The following is a 24,956-nucleotide window of genomic DNA, read 5'->3' as shown; positions in this document are numbered from 1 at the left end:
GAGTCTTTAGAGGGGGCGTCGTGTACCTCGGCTGCTCGACTTTTGCTCACACAGGAATCGATGATGTCATACGCTGGAGGGACAATCGAAACCGTCAAAACAATCGGCGGAAAGCAGATCACGACACGGAAGGTTTCGGCGGGATAGGACTGCAAGGTCTACCTATTGCAGACCAGAGGGAGTTCGCACGAATCAAGTCACGGGACGGAGCGGATACGGCAAGGGGAGAGGGGGGAGAGGAGAGGAGTCTAGGAGGTGCGGAGGTGAAGCTCGGAGCGCTGTCACAGCGCGTCTGCTGGCTCCGACTCCGGCTTGGCGACGGCCAATCACGGAATAGTCACGTGGTCTGGCTGTGGGAACGCTTTTGATGTGTGGTACACAGCAAGTCCTCATTCAGTCCTCCGTCCTGGTACCATTCCCATTTACAAAAAAAAGCACGGAAACAACGACACTGCTTTCGGTTCTTGTGTATCACATGCGTGAGTGACTGGCTGTTTTGTACTACTGGCCCAGGAACCTGAGAGGCCGGCCTTGGTCGGGCTGCTGGGTGGGTATCTTGGGCGAGTTTTGAGGAATTCGAGTGCTTAACGGAATGGGTGATTGGATCAAACTATACCCATGACTCGGGCTCGACTGTGCCTCTTTGATGTTTAGTTGCCATACTAAGTAATGAAGAGAAGAAACGGCGAACAAATGGAATAATCTACAGAATCAAAACAAATAAATAATTACCCGTTGTCACTCACCATCTTTCCTCATCCCACTCCCATGCTCTCTTCAGTGGTACAGTAAGAGGGAAATCTATGGGACTAAGTTATCGAGAGACAACTGACCAATGAGGGGATTCGACAGTACATTGTCAAAGAGTTTAGAGGCAGAGACGGCAGCTGTATCAGATCCAACGGTCGTCGGAACTGTGGCTTACACTGCGGGCCGAACACCGCAAAGCTGACCGGGGGACCGAAGCTTACGGCGTGGTGTTGGCGGGTATGAGGTCACCGAGTGGGGCAACTCTGGCCGCCCGTTGAATGGCGGGGGCTTCGATACGCTGAGAGAAAGGAGCAGAGGGAGCGGGGGCGGGGAAGCGCAGCCCGACCAGGCTTCAGACTGACTGACTTCGTTAGCCTGACGTTCTTGGTGCTGCAACAAGGGAGCAACCGAAGCAAGACACGAGAGAAAGAGAGAGAGCCTGAAGTTCGTTCCGTCTGTTCGTTTTGTCGTCTCTCCCTCGCTGGACCCCGTTGCATACTGCACAACCTCTTTCTCTGACCAGCCGCAGTCATAGCCATGGTGCGTCCCGCTTCTTCGTCCTCCCCTCCGCCGCACCCTCCCCGTCCGTCCGAATCATCATGGGCTGACTTTTCAGGCTTCCGAATCGCGACTCTACACCTTCTCCCAGGAGACCAAGGACCACCTGCGCAAGTTCCGCCTCGGGACCTCGCGGTCCAATGAGCCCCAAGCCGTCATTTGTACGTCCGTTTCCCTCGGCCCGTCCTCGTTGCCATCTTGCGCGCACACACACAAACCATGCGATCCACCGATAGCTGACGTTGTTGATGCGCCTTCCCCCCCCATCCTATAGACTACATCGATAAGAACACGCACGAGATCCGCCAAGACGACGACAAGGTCGTTTACAAGTCCCTCGACGAGATCAGCGACGACCTGCCAGACCACAGCCCGCGCTTCGTGCTGCTGAGCTACCCGCTTACACTGGTACGTCCTGCCGAAAAAGAAGAAGAAAAAGAGGAAGAAAAGAATACCGAGAGTTGGTAGGCAACAGCAGCCAGCTAACCAAGAGGTCCCTGACAGCCCTCCGGCCGCCTGTCGGTGCCCTACGTCCTGATCTACTACCTCCCCATCACCTGCAACAACGAGATACGGATGTTGTACGCCGGCGCCAAGGAGCTGATGCGGAATACGAGCGAGGTCGGTCGCGTGATCGACATCCAGGACGCTGAGGACCTGGAGGAGATACCACAGAAGTTGGGTTCTGCGTGAGGGAGACGGGGCTGAGAGCATGTGCAGAGCATGCACATATCCATACATACATACATACAGACAGAGATCAATGTGTAGGCACAGTCGAGAGGGGGGCCACAGGTTGGTCGCCCGTGAAAAAGAAACAGGACGTCGGCTCGCGGCGATCCCGTACATAATATAAATGCTTCTCATCTGTGGACCGAAGCCATGCTGAGTGGAAGGGGGATATCATTTTTGGTTTATTTGTTTTGTGAAAGACGTCAACTCGTTAGAAAGGAAGGGAAATAAAAGCAGAGAAGCGGCGTGCCCCTGACACAACCCCCCCCCCCCCCCCATCTACTCGGGCAGCACGTCCTTCTCGTTCAGCCCTATCTCTTTGCTTACGTTCCTCACAACCTCCTTGAACGCCAGACATGCGGGACTATCCGGGAAACTGTCGAAGAAGCTCTCGCCGTAGTCGCACGCCATGCCGATGCGCGGATCCAGCGGCACGCTGCCCAGGAACGGCACCCCCATCTCCTCGGCCAGCGCCCGGCCGCCGCCCGTCGTCGCCCGGAAGATCTCGCTTTGGTTCGTGCACTTGGGGCACACGAAGCCGGCCATGTTCTCGGCGAGCCCCAGCACGCGGATGCCGGCCTTGCGGCAAAAGTCAATCTCCTTGCGGACGTCGAGCAGCGAGACCTCCTGAGGTGTTGTGACGACGACGGCGCCGTCGATGCCGCTGTCTCGGAGGAAGGTGTTGACGCTGAGGTGCTCGTCGCTGGTACCGGGGGGCGTGTCGACGAGGAGGAAGTCGAGGGGGCCCCACTCGACGTCCTTGAGGAACTGCTTGATGAGGCCGTTCTTCTTGGCGCCGCGCCAGATGACGGCAGCGTCGCGGTCGGGGAGCATGAACTGGATCGACATGACGCCGAGGTTGTCGAGGACCCAGACGGGGGACCAGCCGGCGCCCGAGACGTGGACCGTCTCGGACTCGACGCCGAGCATCTTGGGGATCGAGGGCCCGCAGATGTCCGTGTCCATGACGCCGACGGTGCTGTCCGGGTTCGTCGCGAAGGCGTGCGCGAGGAGCGTCGTGAAGGTCGACTTGCCGACGCCGCCCTTCCCCGAGAGCACGAGGATCTTGTGCGCGACGGAGGCGAGGCGCGACGCGATGATGGGGATGTCCGGATCCGGGCCCTTGGTCGCCGTCGCGGCGCAGATCTCCTTATTCGGGCAGCCGGCGCAAGAGTCGGCCGTGCCCGCCGCCGCGGATTCCGGGCCGGGGCAATGTTCCGGTTCTGGCGCGACGAGGGAGGGTTTCTGTTTCAGCGGATTGGCGAGGACGTCCTGAACCGAGTCCGGGTCTTCTTCTAAAGAGGGTGCCATCTTGGGGGGTTTCTTTCCTTGATTTCTTTTCTAAAAAAAAGAAAGAAAAAATCTAATAAGAAGGGTGCTAGAGGTGAAAAGAATGTCGATGGAAGATAAGTTCCCTCCAGGCGTATGAAGGTCCCAGAAGAGTGAAAGGAATGGCAGTTATGAGTTGCCTCGCAGCGAGGTTCCAGGTCCGGGACCGGCGTTGAACTTGAGGCGGCGCAGCTGAGGTGAAGTTGATTGATAAGCCGGATGGAAGAGTCCGTTCTGTTGCAAATGTCAGAAAATGTGGCTCTCAAGTCCTTCGTGTGCGGCACGGTGATACTGACAGGTAGAGCAGACTTTAGGATATGTGTTTCCGAGTTCAAAGCTGGATATTCTGCATCATCTAGATATTATTTGTAGAGTAAATGAGTTCAGTAGGTAGGTGAATGGGATGGTGGTTGACCAAACGAGACGCTGTGAGTGGTGGCGAAACAGCCTTGAAGCGGTTCCGCGGAGGTGGTGGCCCCACTCAACAGAGCAAGAGTCATTCATTAACGCCTGGTGCAACTTGACTAAACACCTACTCGCCACCACCTACTTACATGCGAAGTCTTGTCCGCTCAAACAAAGACATCTTGAACTTGGCAGAGAAGAAGGAACAAAAAAGAAACGGAGAAGTGATCTAAAAATGCTCTGAAGGGCTATGAGCCAAAAGACGAGGTCCATCCAGGATTCGAACCTGGGCCTACGGAATTTCCAATATCAGAATCCGACGTCCTAACCAACTAGACTAATAGACCAGTGGATCTATTGATGATTGGGATATGTTTTGTTTCATTACACTATATTGTCAAGAGTAGCGGAACTGAGAGCCCAACCTGTCGTCGTACTCACATATCACAGGGCTGCCTGCCTGACTACAAGGTACCTTACAGTGAGGGGCAGATCTTATCGGAACCCAAACCACCCCGCTGTTGCCCCTCGCAAAATTTCTACAGTTTCTTTATCAGATCCGAACCCAGACGACCCTTCGGAGGTAAGTCTTTTTGGCCCATCCCACCCTCGCAGACCATCGGCCCACGCCCTTTCTGCTCCGTCGCCCTTGAGTCACTTCAATTTCATTCCCTGGCAACCCATTTGGATTTTTCTTCCTCTGCCTCTCTTTTGCGCATAGAACGATACCCCATTCCATAGGCGCAATAGCAAGCCCAGCACCAAAGAAAAAAATGTCACCCTCTGCAGACCTCCCCGAGACGCGCGAGACGCTCGAGGCCATCGCCGCCGCCGACCAGACAAAGACCATCTCCGAGCTGCGCAAGACGGTCACCTCCGAGACTACCCCGCTGCCCCTTCGCTTCCGCGCCCTCTTCTCCCTCAAGCACGTCGCCTGCAACAGCAAGGGCCCCGACAGCGACGCCGCCATCGAGGCCATCGCCGCCGGCTTCGCCTCCCCTTCGGCCCTGCTCAAGCACGAGCTCGCCTACTGCCTCGGCCAGACCGCCAACCTCGTCGCCGTCCCATACCTGCGTGATGTCCTTTGCGACCTGAAGGAGGACCCTATGTGCCGCCACGAGGCCGCCGAGGCCCTGGGCGCCCTGGGCGATGCCAGCCAGCTCGACATTCTGAGGGAATACAGAGACCGCGAGGGCGAGGACGTCTGCATCACCGAGACGTGCGAGATCGCCATCGACCGAATCGAGTGGGAGAACTCGGAGCAGAGGAAGCTGGAGAAGCTGCGCAAGAGGTAAGAGTCTCCCGTTGTCGGCACATGCACCGCTCTAGCGGTAACCACGCTTTGAAAAGGAGGAGACAGAAGGAAAGAGAAAAGGAGGTATCGTCATTCTTAAGCTAACGCCTATGTCCTCTTTCTCTTGTTCCGCAGCGACTTCACCTCCGTAGACCCCGCGCCTCCGATGGAAGAGTCCCAACGCTCTGTCGAAGAGCTCGAGAAGACCCTCATGGACCCCAAGCTGCCTCTCTTCCAGCGTTACCGCGCCATGTTCGCCCTGCGCGACCTCGCGTCGCCGCCCGACCTGCCGACTGCCGTTCCCGCCGTGCTCGCCCTCGCCAAGGGCTTGGCTGACCCGTCCGCCCTGTTCCGTCACGAGATCGCCTTCGTCTTCGGCCAGCTATCGCACCCGGCGTCGATCCCCGCGCTGACCGAGGCGCTTAGCAACACCGAGGAGGCGAGCATGGTGCGCCACGAGGCCGCCGAGGCGCTGGGAAGCCTGGGCGACGAGGAGGGCGTCGAGGAGACCCTCCTGAAGTTCCTGCACGACAAGGAAAAGGTCGTGCGCGAGAGCGTCATCGTGGCCTTGGACATGGCCGAGTTCGAGTCCAGCGGCCAGACCGAGTATGCGTTGATTCCCGACGCCACCAAGGCGGCTGCTTGAGCATGGAGGTGATCTAGATCTTTGTGGAGGTTGGGTTCGGCAGGTAAATAATGGGTGGGATTAGGTGCTTCAAAAGCGACGGGTAAAAAGTTCAGTGTATTTCAGTTGTTATGAGACCATCTGGAAAACAGTCAGTCAGCATTGTGGCTAGCACTTTCGGAATAGAGAAAGGGAATCGGCATACTTGAAGCCACAGTCGCAGGTGAAGAAAATAGTGCTGCCTTCGTCGGCGCTGCGGAGCTGCACGGCAGTGAAGCGGACCTCTTCTCTTCCGCACTTGGGGCACGTCTCTCTGATCGTGGCCTCCGTGTTCACGTTGGCCCTGTCGACGGCCTGGACATTGGACTGCAGCTTCTGTCGCAACTGGGACGGGAAATCGGAGGGCTTCGTCTGGGTGACGATCGTCTTGGAGCCGGTATCTGACGCCAACATCTCGTCAGTTCGGGGTGCACGCTACGAATACGCCGGCGGCGGAGGCGGCGGCGGTGAACCTACCCTTGTTGTCGGCGCCGCAGCAGTCGCAGGTGAGGATGTTCTTCTCCGTGCCCATGGACGCGGGAAGCAAGTTGCCGCAGTCGTGACAGAAGACAAGCGTTCCAATAGCGGACATGATTGCAAACAGGTGGCGGTGATGGGATGCGGTGTCTGTTGTAATGCCGGCCGAGTAGGTAGTATCTGTGGTGATCAAATGGAGTATCGCAGCAGCAAATACCGACAAAATATTTCTGCCGGGGGAAGATTTTCGGCACTAGCACTCAGCGCTTCCTTATCGATTGTGGAATATCGGGGGAAGTGCTCTGTACACAGACCCCTGGAAAGAATTACATAAGCAATCTATAGATTTCATGGGGTACAGGGTACATATTGAACTTTACAGACAGGCAGGAACGGAACAACCGGCCACTTTCTACCAAAGGTACCTACCGCCTAAAGCTACTGCACGGGCCTCGCGACGGACAAGGGTCCTTCCACGCGAGGCTGTCGCAACCTTCCCACTTTCCCATCCCATCACGACGACGTACGCCAGATCGCATCTCGACATTGTTTCTTTCCAGTTGCACCTGTTCGATTCCGGACCATGCGACCGGCTTCTTCTTTATCACTTCCATCTTAGTTCTTTTTCTCTTCCACCTGACTTGGCCCGACGGCGCTGGTTTCTTTGCTTGCGCGCTTCCTACGTCCGAACGCCCTCCCGACCAGCTTTCGCACAGCGCCTCGATCCTTCACTCGGCTCTCGAAGTAACATGTCTTGAGGCTCGGCCTAGGTCTGAGGACACAGAAAAAATGGTCAACAGCCAAGGGACCTTCCAGAATGGTCCGCCGAACGGCGGCTATATGCAGCCGCAAGTTGCGGACCAGCGTTCCATGGCGCGGCCGTTTACACTCCCCGAGGCGTTACCTTACTCTCCCCAGACCTCCGTCATTCCGTTTACTCCAGGTAGGTGGAATCTTCACGCAAAATCCCTTGAATCTACTTGGTAACATCTCTAAGACCTCATCCCCGAACCGACTCTCGGCTCTGGCTCGCTTGCTTCGAGCATTTCACACATGTTCAACAGCCAGGAATACGACAGTCTCAATAAGGAAGCTACCGGACAGAACCAGAACCATGGGTTGAAGCACCTCAAGTACGCCGTTGACCATGTTCTCCACGATCTGAAGCCCAACCAGCGGACATATTTGTAAGTCAAGCGATCTAAAGCCTGGTCATGCCTAAGTTTCTGATACCGTGTCCCATGCAGCAAATTCAAGACCGTCCCCAAGCCGAATACCAACATTCCGTCGAGTTCTGTTGGCTCTCCACAAAGCCTCAGCGCCGGTCTTTCGCCAGTGGCCAAGATGGTGTTTGATAGGGCACCAACATTCATCAAACCGCTCACTGGTACATCTGGCCCTTCCTCAGTCAACGGACAAGTTGCCCACCAGCCGCCTCAGCCTCCGTCGACACCCAAAAGTGCGCCACCGCCACTCAAGCAATCCTCGGCGAGTGCAGAAGCCCATCGAGGAAGCAACTTCCGTTTCGAGGTTGCAATCCCTTCCAAAAAATTCGATCCCAAAGCCTACGTGGATGTCCCCGACCAAGCCGTCCCGCTGCCGGCGACCGTCAATCCCTCCGATGTGACTCGGGTCCCTACACCAACCCAAGTTAACCTGAAGCAGGAGACGCCTCCCCCTCTGCCTCAACATCAATCTGAACCTCTGGCGCAATCTGATACCACTCAGCCCAGTTCTGCTGGACTCACTTCTATGCCACCTCCCAAATCTCAAACGCCGGGAGGATCTGATGTCCAAAAGACGTCCTTCGCCATTGAGTTGCCGCGTGCTCCGGGGTTCAATAAGGAAGAATATCTCGAGATGGCGGTACCCGACTCCCCCGATGAGCCTCTAGGACTGTCTATGCGCAGACAGGACGGCGCCTACCAAAGCCGACAGGATGATATTAGCACAAACCTCAACCAACGTCAGCGGGCCGAAACAGCACTGCAGGACCTCGAACGGTTAATCAAGGCCGTTTTCGATTCCATTAGAAATGTGCTCGGGAACGAACCTGGCCATGAGCAGGTCGCCACTTTGAACAGCGATAACGAGGCTATCTTGACAGGGTCAACACAGCAGAAGCTACAGACAGCTATCGCCAAGGCGATCGATCTGGGAAGCTACGATCAAGCATCCATCGAGGACCTTCAGTACATCCAGAAACTGAGCGAAGCGGGGCTGACGCATACCCTCAACCTTGACTTCAGAATCGAGGAGTCTTGGGGCGAGTCGGATGTCACGAGCTGGCTGAGTCAACTGCCGGACATTGAGATGGGTCTCAAGACAGCCCGTACGTGCCTTCGCATAATGTGTGGCGGCAGAGAGGAGAAGCAGATCTACTCGGAGGAGATCATCCAGAAGTCGACCGATGTTTTCAAGGGTGTTGTTGAGGGCATCGTCATTCCCGTCGTTGAGATGAGAGGCAGTGGCTCATCGTCTGCCCTCTTCAAACTGTTGCAGCCCCATAAAAAGGCGATCGGCCCGGTCCTTACGAACTGCCAGAAGCTGTTCGCGCTCCTCGCCAAACTCGTCACAAGTATTGAGCTTTCAGACACCGCTCTTGGCACTCTGGAATTTGCTGCATCGAGTCTCCTCTTCGTGGACAACGCATACCTGGAGAAAGACTCTGTTGTCGGAGTACAGAGGTTCGATGGCATTCGCCTTACTGCAATGGAGATGCTCTGCCAAATCTTCCTCGCAAAGCCTGAGCAACGTCGCGGCATCTTTGACGACATTTTGACTTCACTGGAAAAGCTCCCCGTCGGAAAGCAGAGCGCGCGCCAGTTCCGCTTGTCAAATGGCGGGAGCATCCAGCCAGTGTCGGCGCTCATTATGCGTCTTGTCCAAGCTAGCTCTGGCAAGGTCGACGAGAAGGGCACGCGCAGTCGATTGGCGATGATGGCGGACGACGATGCCGACGGGGACGAGGAGATGACACAGCCTGGAAAACAAGCCGTGGCTGCAACAATCAAGTCGGAGGAAGCGGGTGCCTCGCAATATCAGCTTGCCCTGGAAGAACTGAAGGCTGTAGCTCTGCCCTTGACAGAGGCCTCAACCCACAACGCCAACTACGTTGTTAACTTCATGGTCAATCGCGCTCTCAAGTCTACCAAGTCCGGCGATACACCCTACCGCAACCTGCTCGACCTGTTCGTCGAAGACTTTACTGAATGTCTTGACTCTCCCGACTGGCCGTCCGCCGAGCTCATCCTGCGGCAAATGACCTTCTACATGATGAAACTCTGGGAGGGAGACAGAACCGCGGCACCTGCCAAGAACATGGCCCTAGAACTTCTCGGTGTTATGAGCGCTGCGGTCTCCAAACTGCGGTCACATGTCCGCAAGATCACCTACTCGATGGAGGGCAGCGATTCTAATGAACTTTCTCGCTACCTCTCGGACTTGGCTACCTCCGCTTTGGAGCAAAAGACCCGAATCGAGCACGATGTTTCGTGGTCTGGGCCGTATCGAACGGCACTGGAGCATCTGCAACGGCGTTCTGGCGAAGATCCTCACTTGCAGGGCGCAATTTCGTTTCTGATTGCAGACTGGGCTCATAGAATCTTTTCTGGATACGACGCCATGCAGGAAACCCACGATTCTCTTGACCAGGAGTTTGGACGCCTGGCCTTTCGGCTTCGAATGATGATCGAGGACCGTCGGTGGCTCTCCAACGAATACACTTTCAAAGACGTCACCAACAACCACGCAAAGCTGGCCCACTCAATCATCCTCCTGCGCTCACCGTTCTGCGAGCACTTTCAGACCATGCTCAACGTCCTCCTCAACGCCATGGCTAGTGATCAGGCGACCGTCCGCAGCAAGAGTCTCAAGAGCATCAACCAACTTCTGGAAACGGATCCCGCCATCTTGGACGGTGACTCTGTGGTTGTCCGTCTCATCATTACCTGCTCGAGTGATTCTTCGCCGCAAGTGCGTGACTCTGCCATTGGTTTGATGGGAAAGTGCATTGGATTGCGCCCGAGACTTGAGGACAAGATGGCGGAGAGGATCATTGAAAGATTTATCGACTCTGGCATCGGCGTGCGCAAGAGGGCGATGAAGCTGGCTCGAGACATTTATCTGCGCAACCAGAGTCGGGAGATCCGCAGCGCCATCGCAAACGGCTTGCTGCATCGGGTGCAAGACCCGGACGAAGGTGTGCGGGAACTGGCTCGCCAGATGATTGAAGAGGTCTGGTTTGCTCCGTTCTATCAAGTCGATGATACAGCGGCCTTCAAAACATCCTTGACCGACCACGTCGCGCTCATGATTCAGACGGTTAAGTCCGGAAATGTGGGCGCTGTCCTCGACAAAGTGCTCCAGTCCATCCTGGGAGGACAGAACAAGGCCCACAACGGGCCTTTCGGCGTTAGCATGAAGCTGGTTGAGAAGATGTTCGAGCTCATCGACAACCTGGACTCAGACGACCCTGCGATTCCTTCCGGACGAGATGCACTGCAAGTTCTGCAGATTTTTGCCAAGGCCGACCCGAAGCTCTTCACCTTTGAGGAGATCAGACTCCTCAAGCCTCACCTTGGTAGCATCAGTGGCGCTGATGACCTGGCTGTCTTCAAAGCCGTCACCGTTATTTACCGCCAGGTTTTGCCGCAACTCTCGAACAAGTACGCTGATTTCCTTCGCGAAGTAAGAGAGCAGCTGCAAAACTCGGTTGGCAGGCTCAGCAAGAACCTACTGGACGATGTTGTGGCCTGTCTGTGGATCATCGCCGATCTATTGGATAATCGCGACAAGCTGGCATATTTGGGCGCATCCAGCTTACGCGGAGTTGCCAGCATGCGAAACACGCAAATGGATGCCACCAAGCTCATGAAGTTTGCCAGATATTCGACGATTGTCGGAATGGTTGGTAAGCACTGCGATCTCGATTCCGAGATTGACGTTTTCAAGAAGATCTTCCCCAAGTATTCCGGCACATCGGTTGCAAAGCTCATGGTTGACAATCTGTCGCCTTGGGCCGATGCATCGCAGCTCATGGAGGCTCGCAAGCATGCGCTTGATGCTATCGGCCTCATATGCCAGGCCCATCCCCGAAACTACGTCTCGCCGAATGTCTACACCAAATTCCAGCAAGTATTCGAGGCTAGAGTTCCAGCACTGGAGAGCACCATCCTCCGGTCGTTTAAGGAATTTCTAGTCACAGAAGAGAAGCGGTCGGAGGCTGCTACAGCCGCCGCCGTCGCTGGCCCCGAGGGAGACAAGAAGCGCGAGTTGACTGTCATGGGTGGAACCAACTACGACGACGTGGCGAGCGCCACCACCCAGCGTTTCCTCAAAGAGATCACTCGGATCGCCTTATCATCGCAGGATGAGCACGCCTTCCTTGCTGTTGAGGTTCTTGGCAGCATCAACCGCCAGGGCCTCGTTCATCCCAAAGAAACAGGTGTGACCCTGATCACCCTGGAGACTTCATCGATGACCAAGATATCCGAGGTCGCTTTCATGGAGCATCGAGCGCTGCATGAGAAACACGAAACCGTTATTGAGCGAGAATATGTCAGGGCCATCCAAGCTGCATATGAATATCAGCGGGACATTGTCAAAGACACTCGCGGCGCAACCACAAACCCTTTCCAGTCGAAACTTCATCTTTTGATGGAGGTGCTCAAGGTGAGCAAGTCCAAAAACCGACAGAAGTTCCTTGAGAAACTGGTTTTCCAGGTCGACTTCGACTCTGCCAAGCTCGACGTCTCCGCAGCCTTTCCCCCGCATGTCGAATACGCACGGTTCATGATTGAGAACCTGGCTTACTTCGAATATGTGACGGTCGGAGAGGTTTTGGTTACGGTCCATGCAATGGAAAAGCTGTTCTCGACAACCGGACCCAGCATGGCGCACGTGATCGAGTCCGACATATTCAACGTCCGCATGGACATGGACAAACCAGATGATCTGCAGGGTGATGGACAGCCGACGCAACCCCAGCTGACCATCCCTCCCAAGAGGCTTCGCCAGCTCACGTCTGGATCCATCATACTTCTTTGCCTCTGGGAAGCCAGGACCTATCTTCGGCGCCTCTACGGCTTGGGAAGCAAGCGTGAGACAAAGACAAAGCTCGCGGCGAAAGACCTGAGCAAGGCTCCGACCAAGGTCCAAGGCGTGACAGGAGACAAGTTTTGGGAGGAGGTCAACTCGCACATGAATGGGCTGACGTCGCAAGAGGCTACTTTGGAGAAGTGCAAAACATTCGTGGAGTTGATGAACGTCGACAAAGAGTTCAAGGTGGCTGACGAAGAGGACCTCGACGGCGAAGATGCCGGTACGCCCAGCGAGGGCGAGGACGACGGCCTCGCAGCCGACGGCAGAGGTCGGAAGAGGAAAGCTGGCTCATTGCCCGGAAACCGCAAGAAGCGCGCCCGCTCCTCATCTCGACCGAGACCCCGCGGCCGACCACGCAAGAATCCAAACCCGGCCGAGGTCGAGGACGATGCGGATGGTGACTTTGATGACATGGATTTTGTCTGAGCGCTCAGACGCCACATCAGCAAGCTTTCTTTTCTTACTCGAACATTTTCCGATTTGACAACGGACGCGATTGCACTGGCGACTTTAGAAACGAGGGCAGTAAAGAGTGCACATACATATCCTTCTGCACTCGACCAGTCTGCCTCCCCCATTGTACATGTGCACCACCACAATCGTCATCATTGCGCCGCAGACATACATGGCATCGATGGTACAATGGTTTGCATCAAGAACAGGAAGAGAAATGGGGATCGAGAAATGTTGCACCTGGCCGTGCTTGGCGTTCCTGCACACCACACATGATTTTTAAGAGTTTTTTCTTCACTTTTCTCGCCAGGCAAAGGCGAGGATTCGAAACCAAAAAAAGGGGCGTTCTGTGTTCACGAGCGGGGAATGAGAAGGCGTGGGTGGTTTTGTGGCCAAAGATGTGCCCCCTTTCATGAAACGATGGGATTGTTTCGTCTTCAATCATCATCGTCATTTTTGTGCTTTTTGGAATGATACCTACTTCCCCCGCCACCGCCTAGCTAGGCTGTGAGGGGCCGCAAGTTAACTTGAGATATGCAGTCAATACTAAGACGATAGAATATGGCAGCTGTGTGTGCTTAGGGAGTGAGTGATGCGAATGAAGCTATCATTAATATGGGGTGTTGCTTTGGTCAGGGCGGCCCTTACCCCCCATCCATCACAGGTCCCATTATGATGGCCCGGTTCTCCCACCGTCGAGAGCCACACCATCCGGATAGCCGGCCATCTGAGTAGGTAATCATCATGTCACTGTGCGCAGTCCCTCTGCAAATCTTCGACGCGGCCAAGAACCAAAGCCGGTTCCTCCTACGTCGGGGCCCCTAACCGCTCCTAACGATGGCAAGCAAGTACGGCAGCACTGGAAGTACGGAGCATCGTAGCCCGCGTGCCATCTCATCACATAATATCAGTAAGCTCTCCAAATGTCATCAACCAAGTCATACCAGGAAATGCCCTTTCCCTATTATTCCGTATACGTTCCTAGCTAGAAACGGACCTACAGCCCCTCGACATGACGCCTCTTCATCCCCGTTTCCCTTTCAAAGGGTGGCCATGCGTGACAAAACCCATCCGTCTAAGACCCATGCCCTCCCAAAACGCCAACGGAGACCCCATGTTGTGTGTATGGGCCGTCTCTTACGCCGTTGATTTTAACCGCAGGCCAATACGCTCTTTCAACAAGCCAAAATGCCTTTCCTCTACTTTGGGGTATCTCAATTCGGTTTATCTGTCTTTGAACCAAGGAAAATGTTTCGTTTTTGGTGGTGATACATGGACCATCAGGTCTATGGCCCCTGCTGCATGTCATTACATCGTAAAGCCAACGCGAAGTGCAGCTAGTATAGATGACCGTAGACTGCTTTTCTGTAGTTGTTGCGGGCTTATATCTGTTCGCTAGAGTCGACAGCATCCAGCCAGACTCGGACAGCCTCTCGAAGAGTGCTCTCGCGGTCTCGGTCTAGCGCTTGGAGGTTGGCGTCAGGCGTGTCATGGTCCCTCTCCTCGATAACGTCACGAATGATCTCGTCCAGAGCCGATAAGACCACTGTCTTACACTGGTCTCGTGGAACCTCTTGTGACGCCACAGGGATGCGGGTTGTGTGATGCGAGTCAGCCGACACCGATGCCTCACTATTGCTACGGTCTCGCCTCTTGCTCGTCGACCGGGATGAGTTTGAAGAACTTTGCTTGCTCACTTCGTTACTCTGCGCAATCACTCTTTCCACAGCTTCAATGAGGACCTCGTCAAGACTCGCGATGGGCTCTTCGACGAACTCATCATCCAGCTGCGTTTCGTAAGGGAGAATTGAAGGGGTCATCGGAGCAGCGCTGTAAGCGCTTGAGCCCGCGGAGCCGAGGGGGGCCGACCTATCCGTGAACGGCCTGGGTCGGATGAGTCTACGGTAGCGGATTCGCTTAATGGTGTGGGTTGTCGTGTCCGCGATTAGAGCACTGCTGACATCGACCCAGCGGTCGGCGGGCTGCTCGGTTGAGTAGAATGGCTGCGTGACGAACGGGGTCGGCTCGGCTCTCATGGACTTCTTGATGTCTTCCATGAGGGTGTCTTGAGGGGAGACGGCCTGCAGGATGAAATCTTGATGGTACTGTTGGAGAAACCCGGCAACGTTCATCGGGGAGTCGCCGTCAATCGTGACGCGGGAAAACTGTTCAAACCCTTCCAAGCCGCTGCCGATACCAGGTGTGGACAGGTAACCGCTGCTCGACGGCGAGCTGACTGCGGTTTCGAAAGACGTGATGTAGTCAGGGAAGGGGATGTCGACGTCAATGACCCCATCCTCCGCGTTGATCGACGTTTTGACGGGCGACCGGAAGTCGCCGCTGGGATCGGGAACTCGCTCAGGAAAAGCGACTCTCTCGATCGGGTCATCATTGACCTGGTCATCGAAACCGCGTGGGGTCGTAGGACCGTTGCCATTACCCACCGTGCCATGGTTGCGATCATCTGTTCGATGATAACCCTCGGTCCTGACTTCTCTGACCATCTCCGCCAGCTTGTCCCGACGCCCCCCCGGCGTCGCTTTGGTCGGTGAGGTTGGGTTGCTACCGTAGGGGTGGCTTGGGGTGGTGAGGCCAGTCGAGTCTCTCCTCTTGCCGTTCCAGAGGGTGCTAATGACGCTGCCCCAACGCGAGCTCGACACGCGGGAGTCTGTGCTGGCGGAGCTCACGTGTCCCGAGCTTTCGCCTCGCTTCAGTGTTCTCTTGAGGTCGTCGGCGGCGACGCTGCCACTGCTGCCGGGTCGAAGACTTCGTCGGTTCTCGAATCTTTGGGCAGTTGTGAAGTGCGGGATGGTGGTCTCGGGGGTGATTGTCGTGGTTGTTGCCGCACTGCTCTTTCGGCTGACTTGGTCATTGCCTGGGATGGGCAAATTCGACCGTATGGAGGCAGCATCCGAAACGCGTCTCTCGTGATGGCTTTCCATGCTTAAGTGGGCGAGCTGAGGGGGCACGGCGGATATACGGTTGCTTTGGCTGACTGTGCGTGAATGGGATACGCGCCTGTGGCCCGGACGTCTGTTGATCTTACGCCGCAGTGATTCCTCGCGGAGGATCGGAATGATTAGCGAAGGAGGCGACTGGGAAAAGGCCCCAAAGGACGTGGAGGTGCTCGGCCTATGGGTCTTGACTGATGAAAGATGCTGGTGCGATGGCAGAAATGCGGAAAGGAGGAAGATGAGACGCCGTGCAAGCATCTTGTCTGAAGCGATGATAATAGTTCGTGCTGGCAAGGAGAGGTCGTCTTCGCCCTTTGCCTTTTGTTGTTGATAGTGCTTTCGGCGATACCATGCCGGGCTCATAGCGTTCAGCCAGTCGGTGTGCGTCGCAAGAAACCCAGTCAGGAGATTGAAGAAAAAGAAGCCGTGCTCCTTTTCGCCGGCCTTCCTGGCCATCCATCTTGCTTCGTCCCTCCAGATGCCCCATCTGCCCTGTGCCGTGATGACCCTTTGGGCACGAAGACCAGTGACGACGCGGATCCTGGCGGAGTTGGCCTCTTGTACGATGTTGTCATCGTTCTGAAGGCAGTGAGGCTGCAGCGCTATGACTTTGGCATTGGTCTTGGGAGGCTTGACGAAATGCGGCTCCTCGTGTCTCCTACCGCCGATGGATGGACCTCTGCCGGCATACGAAGACGCCGAAGGAGGGTAGGGGTCCGGAGAAGTGATGTCGGCTTGCTTGAGCAGAACGCCAAGCGTGGTAGCGACTACCCCTTGAAGATGTGTCAACGTTCGCATAATGATATCCCAGTGCTGCGTAACGGTGTCCATCCTGTCGTCGACATCGGTCGAGCAAGAGGATTCCATTGAGTCGATGGGGAACCCGGATCCAGACATGGTCCATCCTGAGCGGCGGGCTGAGTTAACGGAAGATGGGAAGGACTCTTGGTCCGTGTAGGAGCTGGCGCCGCGGAAGTTGGACCTAATGGTGGAAGGAGGGGCCATGGGACCCGAGGTGGGCGGCAGCTGCACAACCAGCACAACTGCGTACATGGGAGTGCGCTTCTGTTTGGGTTGCAGCTTCTTCTTCTTGGGGGCGTTTGCGTCGTCGGCGGACTGTGGAAAGGGAAAGCCTGTGTTGTGGTCCGAGAAACGGCTCAAGGGAGTATCGCTTTGCGTGTCGTCGTCGCTGGGGAGCAAGACGGGAAACAGCCGAGTGATGAGAATCTTCCTCCTCTCTGGTGGACTACGCGTATTTGGTGCAGACGAGGTGAAGGACGGAGGTGGTTGCATGGGCGAGACACTGTCCGATGTGTAAGACTGCGCCAGTCGACTGGATCGCATGCTGGATCGGCCAATAGAGCCGCGGCCGTCGCCTAGGTAGGAGCCTCCATATTCCGGGCGGTTTTCAGTCGGGACAATGTGGACTTTTGTTGAAGTGCCCTTGTAGGCCATCAGCTCCGAGTTCCCAAAGACGGAGCCGGCAAAAGCGTGAATCTCGTCATTGTACTCTCTCCGTGCACGTTGTAAGTCAGTCTCGGCCTGAGATTGAGCCCGGCCCTGCATCGAAGCCCTGCGGTCAAAAGCACCCTGGCGGGGTTGGGGACTGTCCGGTTGAATAACCAGGGGGCGGGATGTCTGGTTCAGGCTGCTCTTTCTAGGGGAAGTTGGAACTTTGTGAGAGTCTTGTACGGTTCCAAATCCTGTTACAGATCGCTCTCCGGGGGCGGCAGCGGAGGGCGGCTTTGGCGGCGCAGGATGGCTGTCGAAGAGAAGCTGGGCGGGAAGGGAAGCTACGGCGTCCTGCATGATGAGAAGACGAACATGGCGGGTGTCGAGGTCAATGTCGCCGTCGTAGTCAAAGGCACTTGCAATGGACGCCAGAGGAAGAGCGGAAGCCATAGACAAGGGGAAGACTTGGTCGTTCCGATGCTGGTATAAGGCTTCGGCGTCGGGAAACAGAAGGTTGCGGGTGTGGATATCCTCCTGCATAGACTCGAGGGACTGGGGCACGTCTCTATAGGCGGCATTATTGTTGATGTTGCTGGAGTGGGATTGCGAGGGACCAGGTACACTTGTAGCACTCCCGGTGCCCAGGTTGAAGAGCTTCCCCAGCATCGTGAAAGAGATGAGGGGGAAAATAGGCAGTCAGTGGTTGAGAGGCTAGTTGACTCTCGTGTCGTTTAGAAACTGGGGAGGAGAGCCATTTTCTCAGCAGGGTAGGCAGCTGTGACGGATCAGATGGAACATGATTGCTTCTGACAGAAATTCCATGTGATTGAGTGTGTGCGGCGTGAGAGACCGTGATGGGGCAGGGTAAGGCTCAGTTGTCGCAGGTCGGCATATGGTGGCTAGAACCGGGCTGAGACCAACAGAGTTGAGGGGTGCACGGGGAGTTGGAGAGGGCTAGCCGGGGGCCGAAGCTTAAAAACGATGAGGCGACGGCGGGAGAGGTCGAAAGTTGGGCAGATGAGAGGCCGGTTAAGTGTTGCAGTAGGTGGGTAGCCAGATACGACAGTCTGCAAACTGAGGCACGCGCGCAAGGAGAAGCAGAGGACCCAGGTGCAGGCTCCGAAGGGGATTGCGGGGATGAGGGCGGTTTAAGGTCGCAAGAGTAAACCTTGGTGTCGACGTCAAGAGCGAGGGAGCGAGCGCGTCAGACAGGCGGCGATGAGAGTCTCGAGGAATGCTGGGACGAGGGAGGAGTGTAGTGGTGTCGACGCAACGACTTTCTTCTGTCGAAATCGGTCGATCGGAAAAGGGTGAATGATGACGAGAGGGATGAGGAGTACGAGGAGAGATAGAGAGTAATAGAGAGAGGGAGACGGGTTGAATGTGACGCAGTCAAAGGGAACCAAATGGCCGGGACAAAGGCGGCGAATGGCAGTGGTGGACCAAAATAAGCCGGGGGCGGTTGGTTCGGTTCGGTGGGAAGCTTCGGTATCTGGAGGCAGTGGTGCCAACTGCAGGTGGTCGAGTCGAGCCGGAGTGCGTTGCTTGTCTATCTCTCTCTCTCTCTCTCTGTGTGTGTGTTCGGCACTAGGTAATAGCGCGGGGATTGTTGGAGAGAGTGTGATGGAAGGGGGAGAGTTGAGTGACAGTTCGGACGCGGGATAGACGGGGGAGGAGGGTGATAATATTTGGACCGTAGACGGGGCGAATTCGGGGAGTTGGGTTGCGCAGGGGAGGCGGGAAGTGGTCGGAAGTTGGTATGAAGTAATGTAATGAATGGGTTGTGGTAATAATAATATTTTGGAGGTCTGGGAGCGTCGGAGGTAGGCGGGATGGGATGGGATGTTGAGGTGTGTCGGTTCGGTGGGTGGTAAACGTCGGAGCTGAGGAGGGCGAATTAGGTCGGCGGGGATTCGTCCAAGTCGAGGACGGGAGGACCTGGTCAACAGGCAGAAGAAACGAAGGGTGGTAAGGGTGGCGGCGGGAGGGGTGGTGTGCTAAGGGGATCCTCGTCTGCTGTCACTGTCGGTTAAAAGCAGCCCGCGTCTGCGTCGTCCATGATGCGCCGCGCGTGGGCGAGGGCGTGTGCGAGTCTGTGTTTGTGTTTGTGCCTGTGTCTGTGTCTGTCGACGGCGAGTGAAGGATGTGTTGGAGAAAGGAAGGCGAGTGAGGAAGAGGAGGAGGGAGAGGAGTAATAGGTAGGACTCGAAGAGGAAAGCCCGGTAGTGGGAATGATGGGGCGATGGTAGCGGCAGAGGCAGGACAGCGACAAGACGGCGACGGCGACAGCGAGAGAGAGGGAAAGAGAGAGAGAGCGCGAGAGGCAGAAGTGCCGCAATCGTCGGTGGGCCGGTGTTAGTGGGCTATAGCAGGTGGGGCACGTATTATCTCTTGGCTCTTGGGGTCTTGAATGGATCAGTCAGTCCAAGTCCAGTGGATCGGGATCTGGACCTGACAAAGGCATGGAAGTTACAGCAACCTTACAGCGTCTTCCTCCATCTTCTTCTCCAAAAGGCTACGTACCTATCGGCTCCGTTCCGCCCCTCCCCTCTGGCGCCGTCTGTCGCTTTGTTTTCTCTCTCTCTCTCTCTCCCTCTCTTTCTTGCCATCACCCACATGATATTACCCCGCCTGACTAAATCCGAGTGTCGCATCCAACAACCAAGTCTATCTGTCTCCAACACTTCCTTTCTTCTGTCAGTCAGCCAGGACTTGGTCAGCAGCAGCGGTAGATGCAGCGGCAACAACAGGCGGTAACGGGAAACGGGTAACGGCGCGGCAACGGCAGCGGCAGCCACTTCATCTCGCATTTCCCATCACCCGACCTCAGAGTGCCTCTCTCTCTCTACCCCCTTTCTCCCTCTCCCTCTTTCTTTCTTTGCGCCTACCTGGGATCTCCGTATGTTATTCTTACATGACGGACGTCTTCTCCTTGCAGGTCGTTGCAGTTGCAGGCAGGGTACGGCGCGGTGTATTGCCCCCCGAGAATCGACATGGGTACGGTGTCGTGGCATGCATGGTAGCAGCCTTACAGAGGACATTCCAATGATCCCACAGGCCACTCGCAAAATGCGGTGAACGGCCCCCCGGCTCTCTGCCTTTCTGCCTTGCCCGATCCGTCCAATGCCGGGTACGTACCTTTGACAAGTGTAGGCTACCTAGATACCTTACCTACCTAAGGTACCTATCCATGCATTACAGGTAGGGTAAGTGCCTAGGTACCTTACTTCGGCTCTCGAGTCTTCCTCCAATCTACCTATTGACGGCTTCTGCCCCTCTACATTTGGGCAGCGAGCGACATTGAGAAGGGGAGATCACTCGAACAGCAGAAAATTTCCTTCTCTTTTCGACAAAGGAAATAAAATCGGCAAAAAGTAAAATAACATAAGAAAAGGACGGGGGAGAGAGGGAGGAGGGGGAAACGCAGCGTCCTTATGGGCCGGGGTGGCCCCGGAAGAGCCAGTCAATTAGGTAGGTAGTTATTAATGAACACTGCATACCCTCATTCCTTATTCCTCGGTACATACCTAGCTCGCCCGTGACCAGAAGACCCTGGATTTTGGGGCGAACTGGTGTCATTCCACTGCTCCAAACCGTTCAGGTCAACCAACAACAAGGCGATGGCCCCGAATAGCATCTTCGCTCTGGCTTGCAATCCCTGGCCAGTCACTTCCTCGCCGTTTGATCCTGAGCTCCACGCCGTCCGATTTTCTTCCCCAAAACAGATATCCCCTCCCCCTCTCCATAGGGCATCGTCCGCCGGCGACAAATCAGCCTCGCATTGGGCCTTGTTCGCCTGTCTTTGTCGCGTTCGCGTCCTCGTCCGCCGTCATTCGTTTGTCTTGGCTGGACCATTTCTTTTCCCCCTTGGCTGGCCATTCAACTCGAGGCTCCATCGTCACGGGGCACGACCAAGAGGGCGTTTCTATTCTGGACCGTCTTACAGCATGTCAGCTCCCGACCGTATCTGTACTTGCGGCCGCCCCGTTTCGTCACTCGGCGAGTCGTCAGCTCACTGTCTCATTGTCGGAGCCGACCCGACGGACCTACAAATCTCCTGTGTTCACGTCTCTATAGGCCGCCGGCCATCGGTCGCTTGCTGTCAGTGCCCAGGCATACCCCTGCGGTCACTGACAGGTGTTCCCCGAATTACATCAGTCGCTTGTGCTAAAAAGGGGGAGGGGGGGGGGGTTCCCCGTTGCCAGCTAATGGGCCTTCGTCTCTATGTTCCAGCTATCGGTGGCTCCAGCGTGCTGCTCGAATCGTTACAGATGGTCAACATCTCACGCCCCGCCGCGGGGGTCCTCGAGACCGAAACACGACGCACTCACTGGTCGACACCGCCGAGGGGATGAGGGGGGATAGATGCAAGTCAACGTCGGCCACGATGATGCACATCACCTGCTGCTCGACATTCCCATGGGACTGGCTCGGCGGTGAGCCACCACACGGCCAACTGTATGGAGTAGTGTAACCACAGTGGGGCAAACATTCGGTGAGACACCGACGCCTCTCAAAGGTCACCACCCGCCTACACCGTAGAGAAGTTGTCACCAACCGGCAGACATCATCTCCAGGCCCGCACCTCGTCCAAGTCACCAATCGACCCAATCTTTCCCCTGTCCCCCTTCTTTGACAACCGGGAATATGGGACATAGGGCCCTCGACACGCAACTAGTCAAGCCAAGGACTTGTGTGTTTCCCTGGCGTTGCTTGCTGCCCAGAGATCAGAACAAGCGTGTCGTCGTTGCCAGAGCAGGCCAGGCAGGGTTGCAAGCCCCTTGCTCGGCTCCCGGAATCGATACCGGAACTTTGAATGATTGTCACTGATGACCATTCCCCTGCCAGTTGGGCGCCCAAAACCCCATAGCCCCCAGCCGGAGACGGCCCAGCCGGAGACGGATAAGGAAAACCGACACAAATTACCCAGCATGTCTACGTAACTCTTCTTCGTCGGGTTCCGTACGACTCGCAATTCAACTTCCGCCCAACGTGACACTGTCCGCGCTATGTTCTCACGACGTTGCACCGCCACGACGATGAGTGTTTCGACGCCCGCGAATAGAACTGACGGCACATGCCCACGCGTTGAGTGAGGCCTAGCCGAGCTGCAGTGTCAGCTACCGGTGAGACACATACACGTAGGGCAGCTGCAAGCTAATTGCTGCGTCTGATGTGGTTGCCGTCACCCGCCTTGCGGCCATGTGCCAGCTTTGTCCTCCGACTGCATGTTCTACGTCTTCTCTGCGTAAATACTACGCCCCGATAACTTCGGAATTCGATACGCAGTTGCATCCATATACTCCATGCTCGCCGTCACACACGCTACGACAGACTCCATGTAGTCGTACACACACTATCCGTGCATGGACACGCGAAGCGCGCATCAAATCGACCTTCTCTCAACGATAGATGTGACTGACACCTGTGCCGCCGGCCAGCATCGATCCTCGCAAACCTTGGCCCCTGGTACCCGGCCGCCGTTTCCAAGAACCGGTTCAACAATCGTCCCTAGCTCTGGCCAAGCCAACCTCGACGCCAACAAAAAAGCCCGCCGATCAGGTCACGGCACTGGATGCACCTTCCACGATAGGCACTCAATCAGGCACCCCGGCTCAGCCCCTTGCGATCTTCCTGTTTGCGAAGGGAACGGTGTGCGAGCGTGTTGGAACCCATCTCATGGCAGGTCATGGCTCCCAACCTCGGAGGGTGATTCCGCGCGGGCTATCTCTACTCTACACCGTTCATCGCAGGGGAGAGGTTATTGGCTTCGCTGCCCAGCAATCGCATCGTCGCCAAATTGTGTCTCCCAACGCACGGTTACCCAGGGTTCGTCTGTAGTCTTCCATCGCCGGGCACTTCGCCCTTGCAACAAGAGCCAACAACTTACTCGCCCGCAAGCTCGTGAGCAACCCTGACCTCCACTCGTCTTGCCTGGCTCGTGCTGTCTATCGTCTTGGTGATAAAGTAACTTCTTCCATCTTCCCCTACGAGCCACAGATAACAAGCGGAAGCCGGAAGCACCCACGCGGTGAGCGGGCATCTATCGACCTACCTCGCCGTTGATTACGCCTGCAAGTTTCCAAGGCTGATACCACTGTATGATCTCATCCCTCGCATCAACCCGAGGATTGCGTTGGCAGCTATTGGCCATCCAAATTACAAAGGGCAGCGGTGTGTCCTGCACCGGGGTCAAGGGAACCACCCCCCTATCGGCCCATTCACCATCCCATCCCAATTCTCGATTTCTCCGACATGGCCATTCGACGTTACATACCCAGCGGAACGTTTCCCCGTCGTCGGCATCCTAGTGACATCAGCCATGGAAGATCTCACCTGTTTGGACATCTGCCACTTTGCACCCGCACCATTGTCGGCCCTGCTCCGCCGAGCCCTCTCATCGCGGCGCGGCCTCGCCCCCCAATATCAGCCGGGAAGGTCGGGTTGTACATTTTGGTTCTTGCCTGTCATGGGCGAGGGGTCTCTTCCCTAGTAATTCCGACAGATTTTACGACTTTGCTTATTTGGAGACCGCCGTTTATCCATGCCGATGCACCAGCACCCACCCCGTCCGTCCAGTCCGCGGGCCGGCCCAGCCCGGCTTACTGATGACAGTAGAGGAGCAATGATCTTTTCCCAAAGGGGCATGTCAGCTGCACGCGGTTCATAATGTGTTGTCCTAGGTGTTGATATCATTGTATCTATCAAGGGATGTTAGATATCGATACCAGCCTTGATAGAAGCACTCACTTTGGGCAACAGCGCACAACTAGGATTGAACCCTTTCAGAACATCAAAAGACCACAGTACTGTGTCGTAGTTGCACTCCCGACTCCATGTCCGGAAAGCAAGCACAATTGCGTCTGAGATATGGCACCAGCTACTCAGTATCTTCAGATCGCCATTGAAGTAGCGGCTTGCATGCAGCCCATATGCAGTTTATAAGTTCACTCTTGATAGGGGGTGGCACAAAGCGCCCTCAATCTGTGACTGTTACCGACCTTCATGGAAGTATAAGCATACCTCAACCAGAGACAACAAACCGTCACCCAGCAATATGCGCCAGGGCAACGTCAGTCTACCGCTCGGAAATGCAGCTTTTAACCCCCATCCTCAATGCATCCACCTTCGGCAGATTGACTCCCACGCACATCGGGGGCGCCCACCATTCCCCGCAGGAAAGAGGTTCGTGCCATGGACTTGGGACCGCAAGAGAATCAAGTATTCAGAGCGATGATGCTTCTCGAAGAGATGGCTCTAACATGAGGCCATGTCATGCGAGAATGGCGAACGCCAACCGTAGGCATCGCCGTGATCGAATTCGTCATCCCGCGCTGGTTGTCTTCGCTTCCGCAAGAGACACGAGTGTAGCGCATTCACTCTTCCCAATTGTGTACAGAAAGTGGGTCGGCCTACCTGGAAGGAAAAGGGAACATCGGACACAGAAGTTCACGACCGTAGCAGCCCCTATTCATCCTAATCCCCCCATCTCATGAAACCTCTACTTTCGGGGGCTTCTAACTTAACGTTCAAGAATGTGAATGAAGGTAGACCAACTAGCCCACCGTACCGTACCGTCCATGGCGCTATTTGTCCCCATTGAAACGATAAGACGGACTATCCTCGCCTCTTCCCGAGGCAAAAACAGCACAGAATACATGCAAGCTGCCGAATGGCGTTTCCTCATGCAACATTATTCAACGTGTTACTCGGCAAAGCCGTGAGCTATGCAGCGTTGAGTCGATGCGATGCCACTCATGGCCCTCTTGCATCATCCACATTGGCA

At 55.8% G+C, this 24,956-nt stretch overlaps 7 protein-coding genes across 7 annotated transcripts; 4 read left to right on the top strand and 3 right to left on the bottom strand.

The window, feature by feature from the left end:
* Positions 1-1,100: 1,100 nt before the first annotated feature.
* On the top strand, positions 1,101-2,119 carry CDEST_11053 (Putative actin-depolymerizing factor domain, Glia maturation factor). The gene is made up of 4 exons (XM_062927209.1): positions 1,101-1,290; positions 1,367-1,469; positions 1,583-1,716; positions 1,813-2,119. The coding sequence occupies exons 1-4, from the start codon at positions 1,288-1,290 to the stop codon at positions 1,999-2,001; spliced, it is 429 nt and encodes a 142-aa protein (XP_062783260.1). The 5' UTR covers positions 1,101-1,287; the 3' UTR covers positions 2,002-2,119.
* Positions 2,120-2,317: 198 nt separating this feature from the next.
* On the bottom strand, positions 2,318-3,770 carry CDEST_11052 (Putative flagellum site-determining protein YlxH/ Fe-S cluster assembling factor NBP35). The gene is made up of 2 exons (XM_062927208.1): positions 3,666-3,770; positions 2,318-3,603 (listed from the first exon to the last, which is right to left on the bottom strand). The coding sequence occupies exon 2, from the start codon at positions 3,349-3,351 to the stop codon at positions 2,320-2,322; it is 1,032 nt and encodes a 343-aa protein (XP_062783259.1). The 5' UTR covers positions 3,352-3,603; positions 3,666-3,770; the 3' UTR covers positions 2,318-2,319.
* Positions 3,771-4,340: 570 nt separating this feature from the next.
* On the top strand, positions 4,341-5,204 carry CDEST_11051 (Putative armadillo-like helical protein). The gene is made up of 2 exons (XM_062927207.1): positions 4,341-5,071; position 5,204. Exon 1 carries the CDS (start codon positions 4,548-4,550, stop codon positions 5,067-5,069), a length of 522 nt encoding a protein of 173 aa, XP_062783258.1. The 5' UTR covers positions 4,341-4,547; the 3' UTR covers positions 5,070-5,071; position 5,204.
* A 1-nt stretch (position 5,205) lies between these two features.
* On the bottom strand, positions 5,206-6,434 carry CDEST_11050 (Putative Zinc finger, TFIIS-type, DNA-directed RNA polymerase subunit/transcription factor S). The gene is made up of 3 exons (XM_062927206.1): positions 6,210-6,434; positions 5,899-6,133; positions 5,206-5,834 (listed from the first exon to the last, which is right to left on the bottom strand). The coding sequence occupies exons 1-3, from the start codon at positions 6,322-6,324 to the stop codon at positions 5,816-5,818; spliced, it is 369 nt and encodes a 122-aa protein (XP_062783257.1). The 5' UTR covers positions 6,325-6,434; the 3' UTR covers positions 5,206-5,815.
* Positions 6,435-6,559: 125 nt separating this feature from the next.
* Positions 6,560-14,130, top strand: CDEST_11049 (Putative armadillo-like helical, sister chromatid cohesion domain, Scc2/Nipped-B family; the record flags this gene model as incomplete). The annotated part of the gene is made up of 4 exons (XM_062927205.1): positions 6,560-6,571; positions 6,648-7,152; positions 7,207-7,396; positions 7,457-14,130. The coding sequence occupies 4 exons, from the start codon at positions 6,560-6,562 to the stop codon at positions 12,735-12,737; spliced, it is 5,988 nt and encodes a 1,995-aa protein (XP_062783256.1). The 3' UTR covers positions 12,738-14,130.
* A 1-nt stretch (position 14,131) lies between these two features.
* Positions 14,132-19,656, bottom strand: CDEST_11048 (Putative folliculin-interacting protein). Its single transcript, XM_062927204.1, has one exon. The coding sequence runs from the start codon at positions 17,834-17,836 to the stop codon at positions 14,147-14,149; it is 3,690 nt and encodes a 1,229-aa protein (XP_062783255.1). The 5' UTR covers positions 17,837-19,656; the 3' UTR covers positions 14,132-14,146.
* A 2,816-nt stretch (positions 19,657-22,472) lies between these two features.
* On the top strand, positions 22,473-23,957 carry CDEST_11047 (uncharacterized protein). Its single transcript, XM_062927203.1, has one exon. The coding sequence runs from the start codon at positions 22,537-22,539 to the stop codon at positions 23,086-23,088; it is 552 nt and encodes a 183-aa protein (XP_062783254.1). The 5' UTR covers positions 22,473-22,536; the 3' UTR covers positions 23,089-23,957.
* The last annotated feature ends 999 nt before the right edge of the window (positions 23,958-24,956 follow it).

Source organism: Colletotrichum destructivum, chromosome 7 (assembly GCF_034447905.1).
Source record: "Colletotrichum destructivum chromosome 7, complete sequence".
NCBI classification, from domain to species: Eukaryota; Fungi; Ascomycota; class Sordariomycetes; order Glomerellales; family Glomerellaceae; genus Colletotrichum; species Colletotrichum destructivum.
This window is presented reverse-complemented; position numbering and strand designations above follow the sequence as displayed.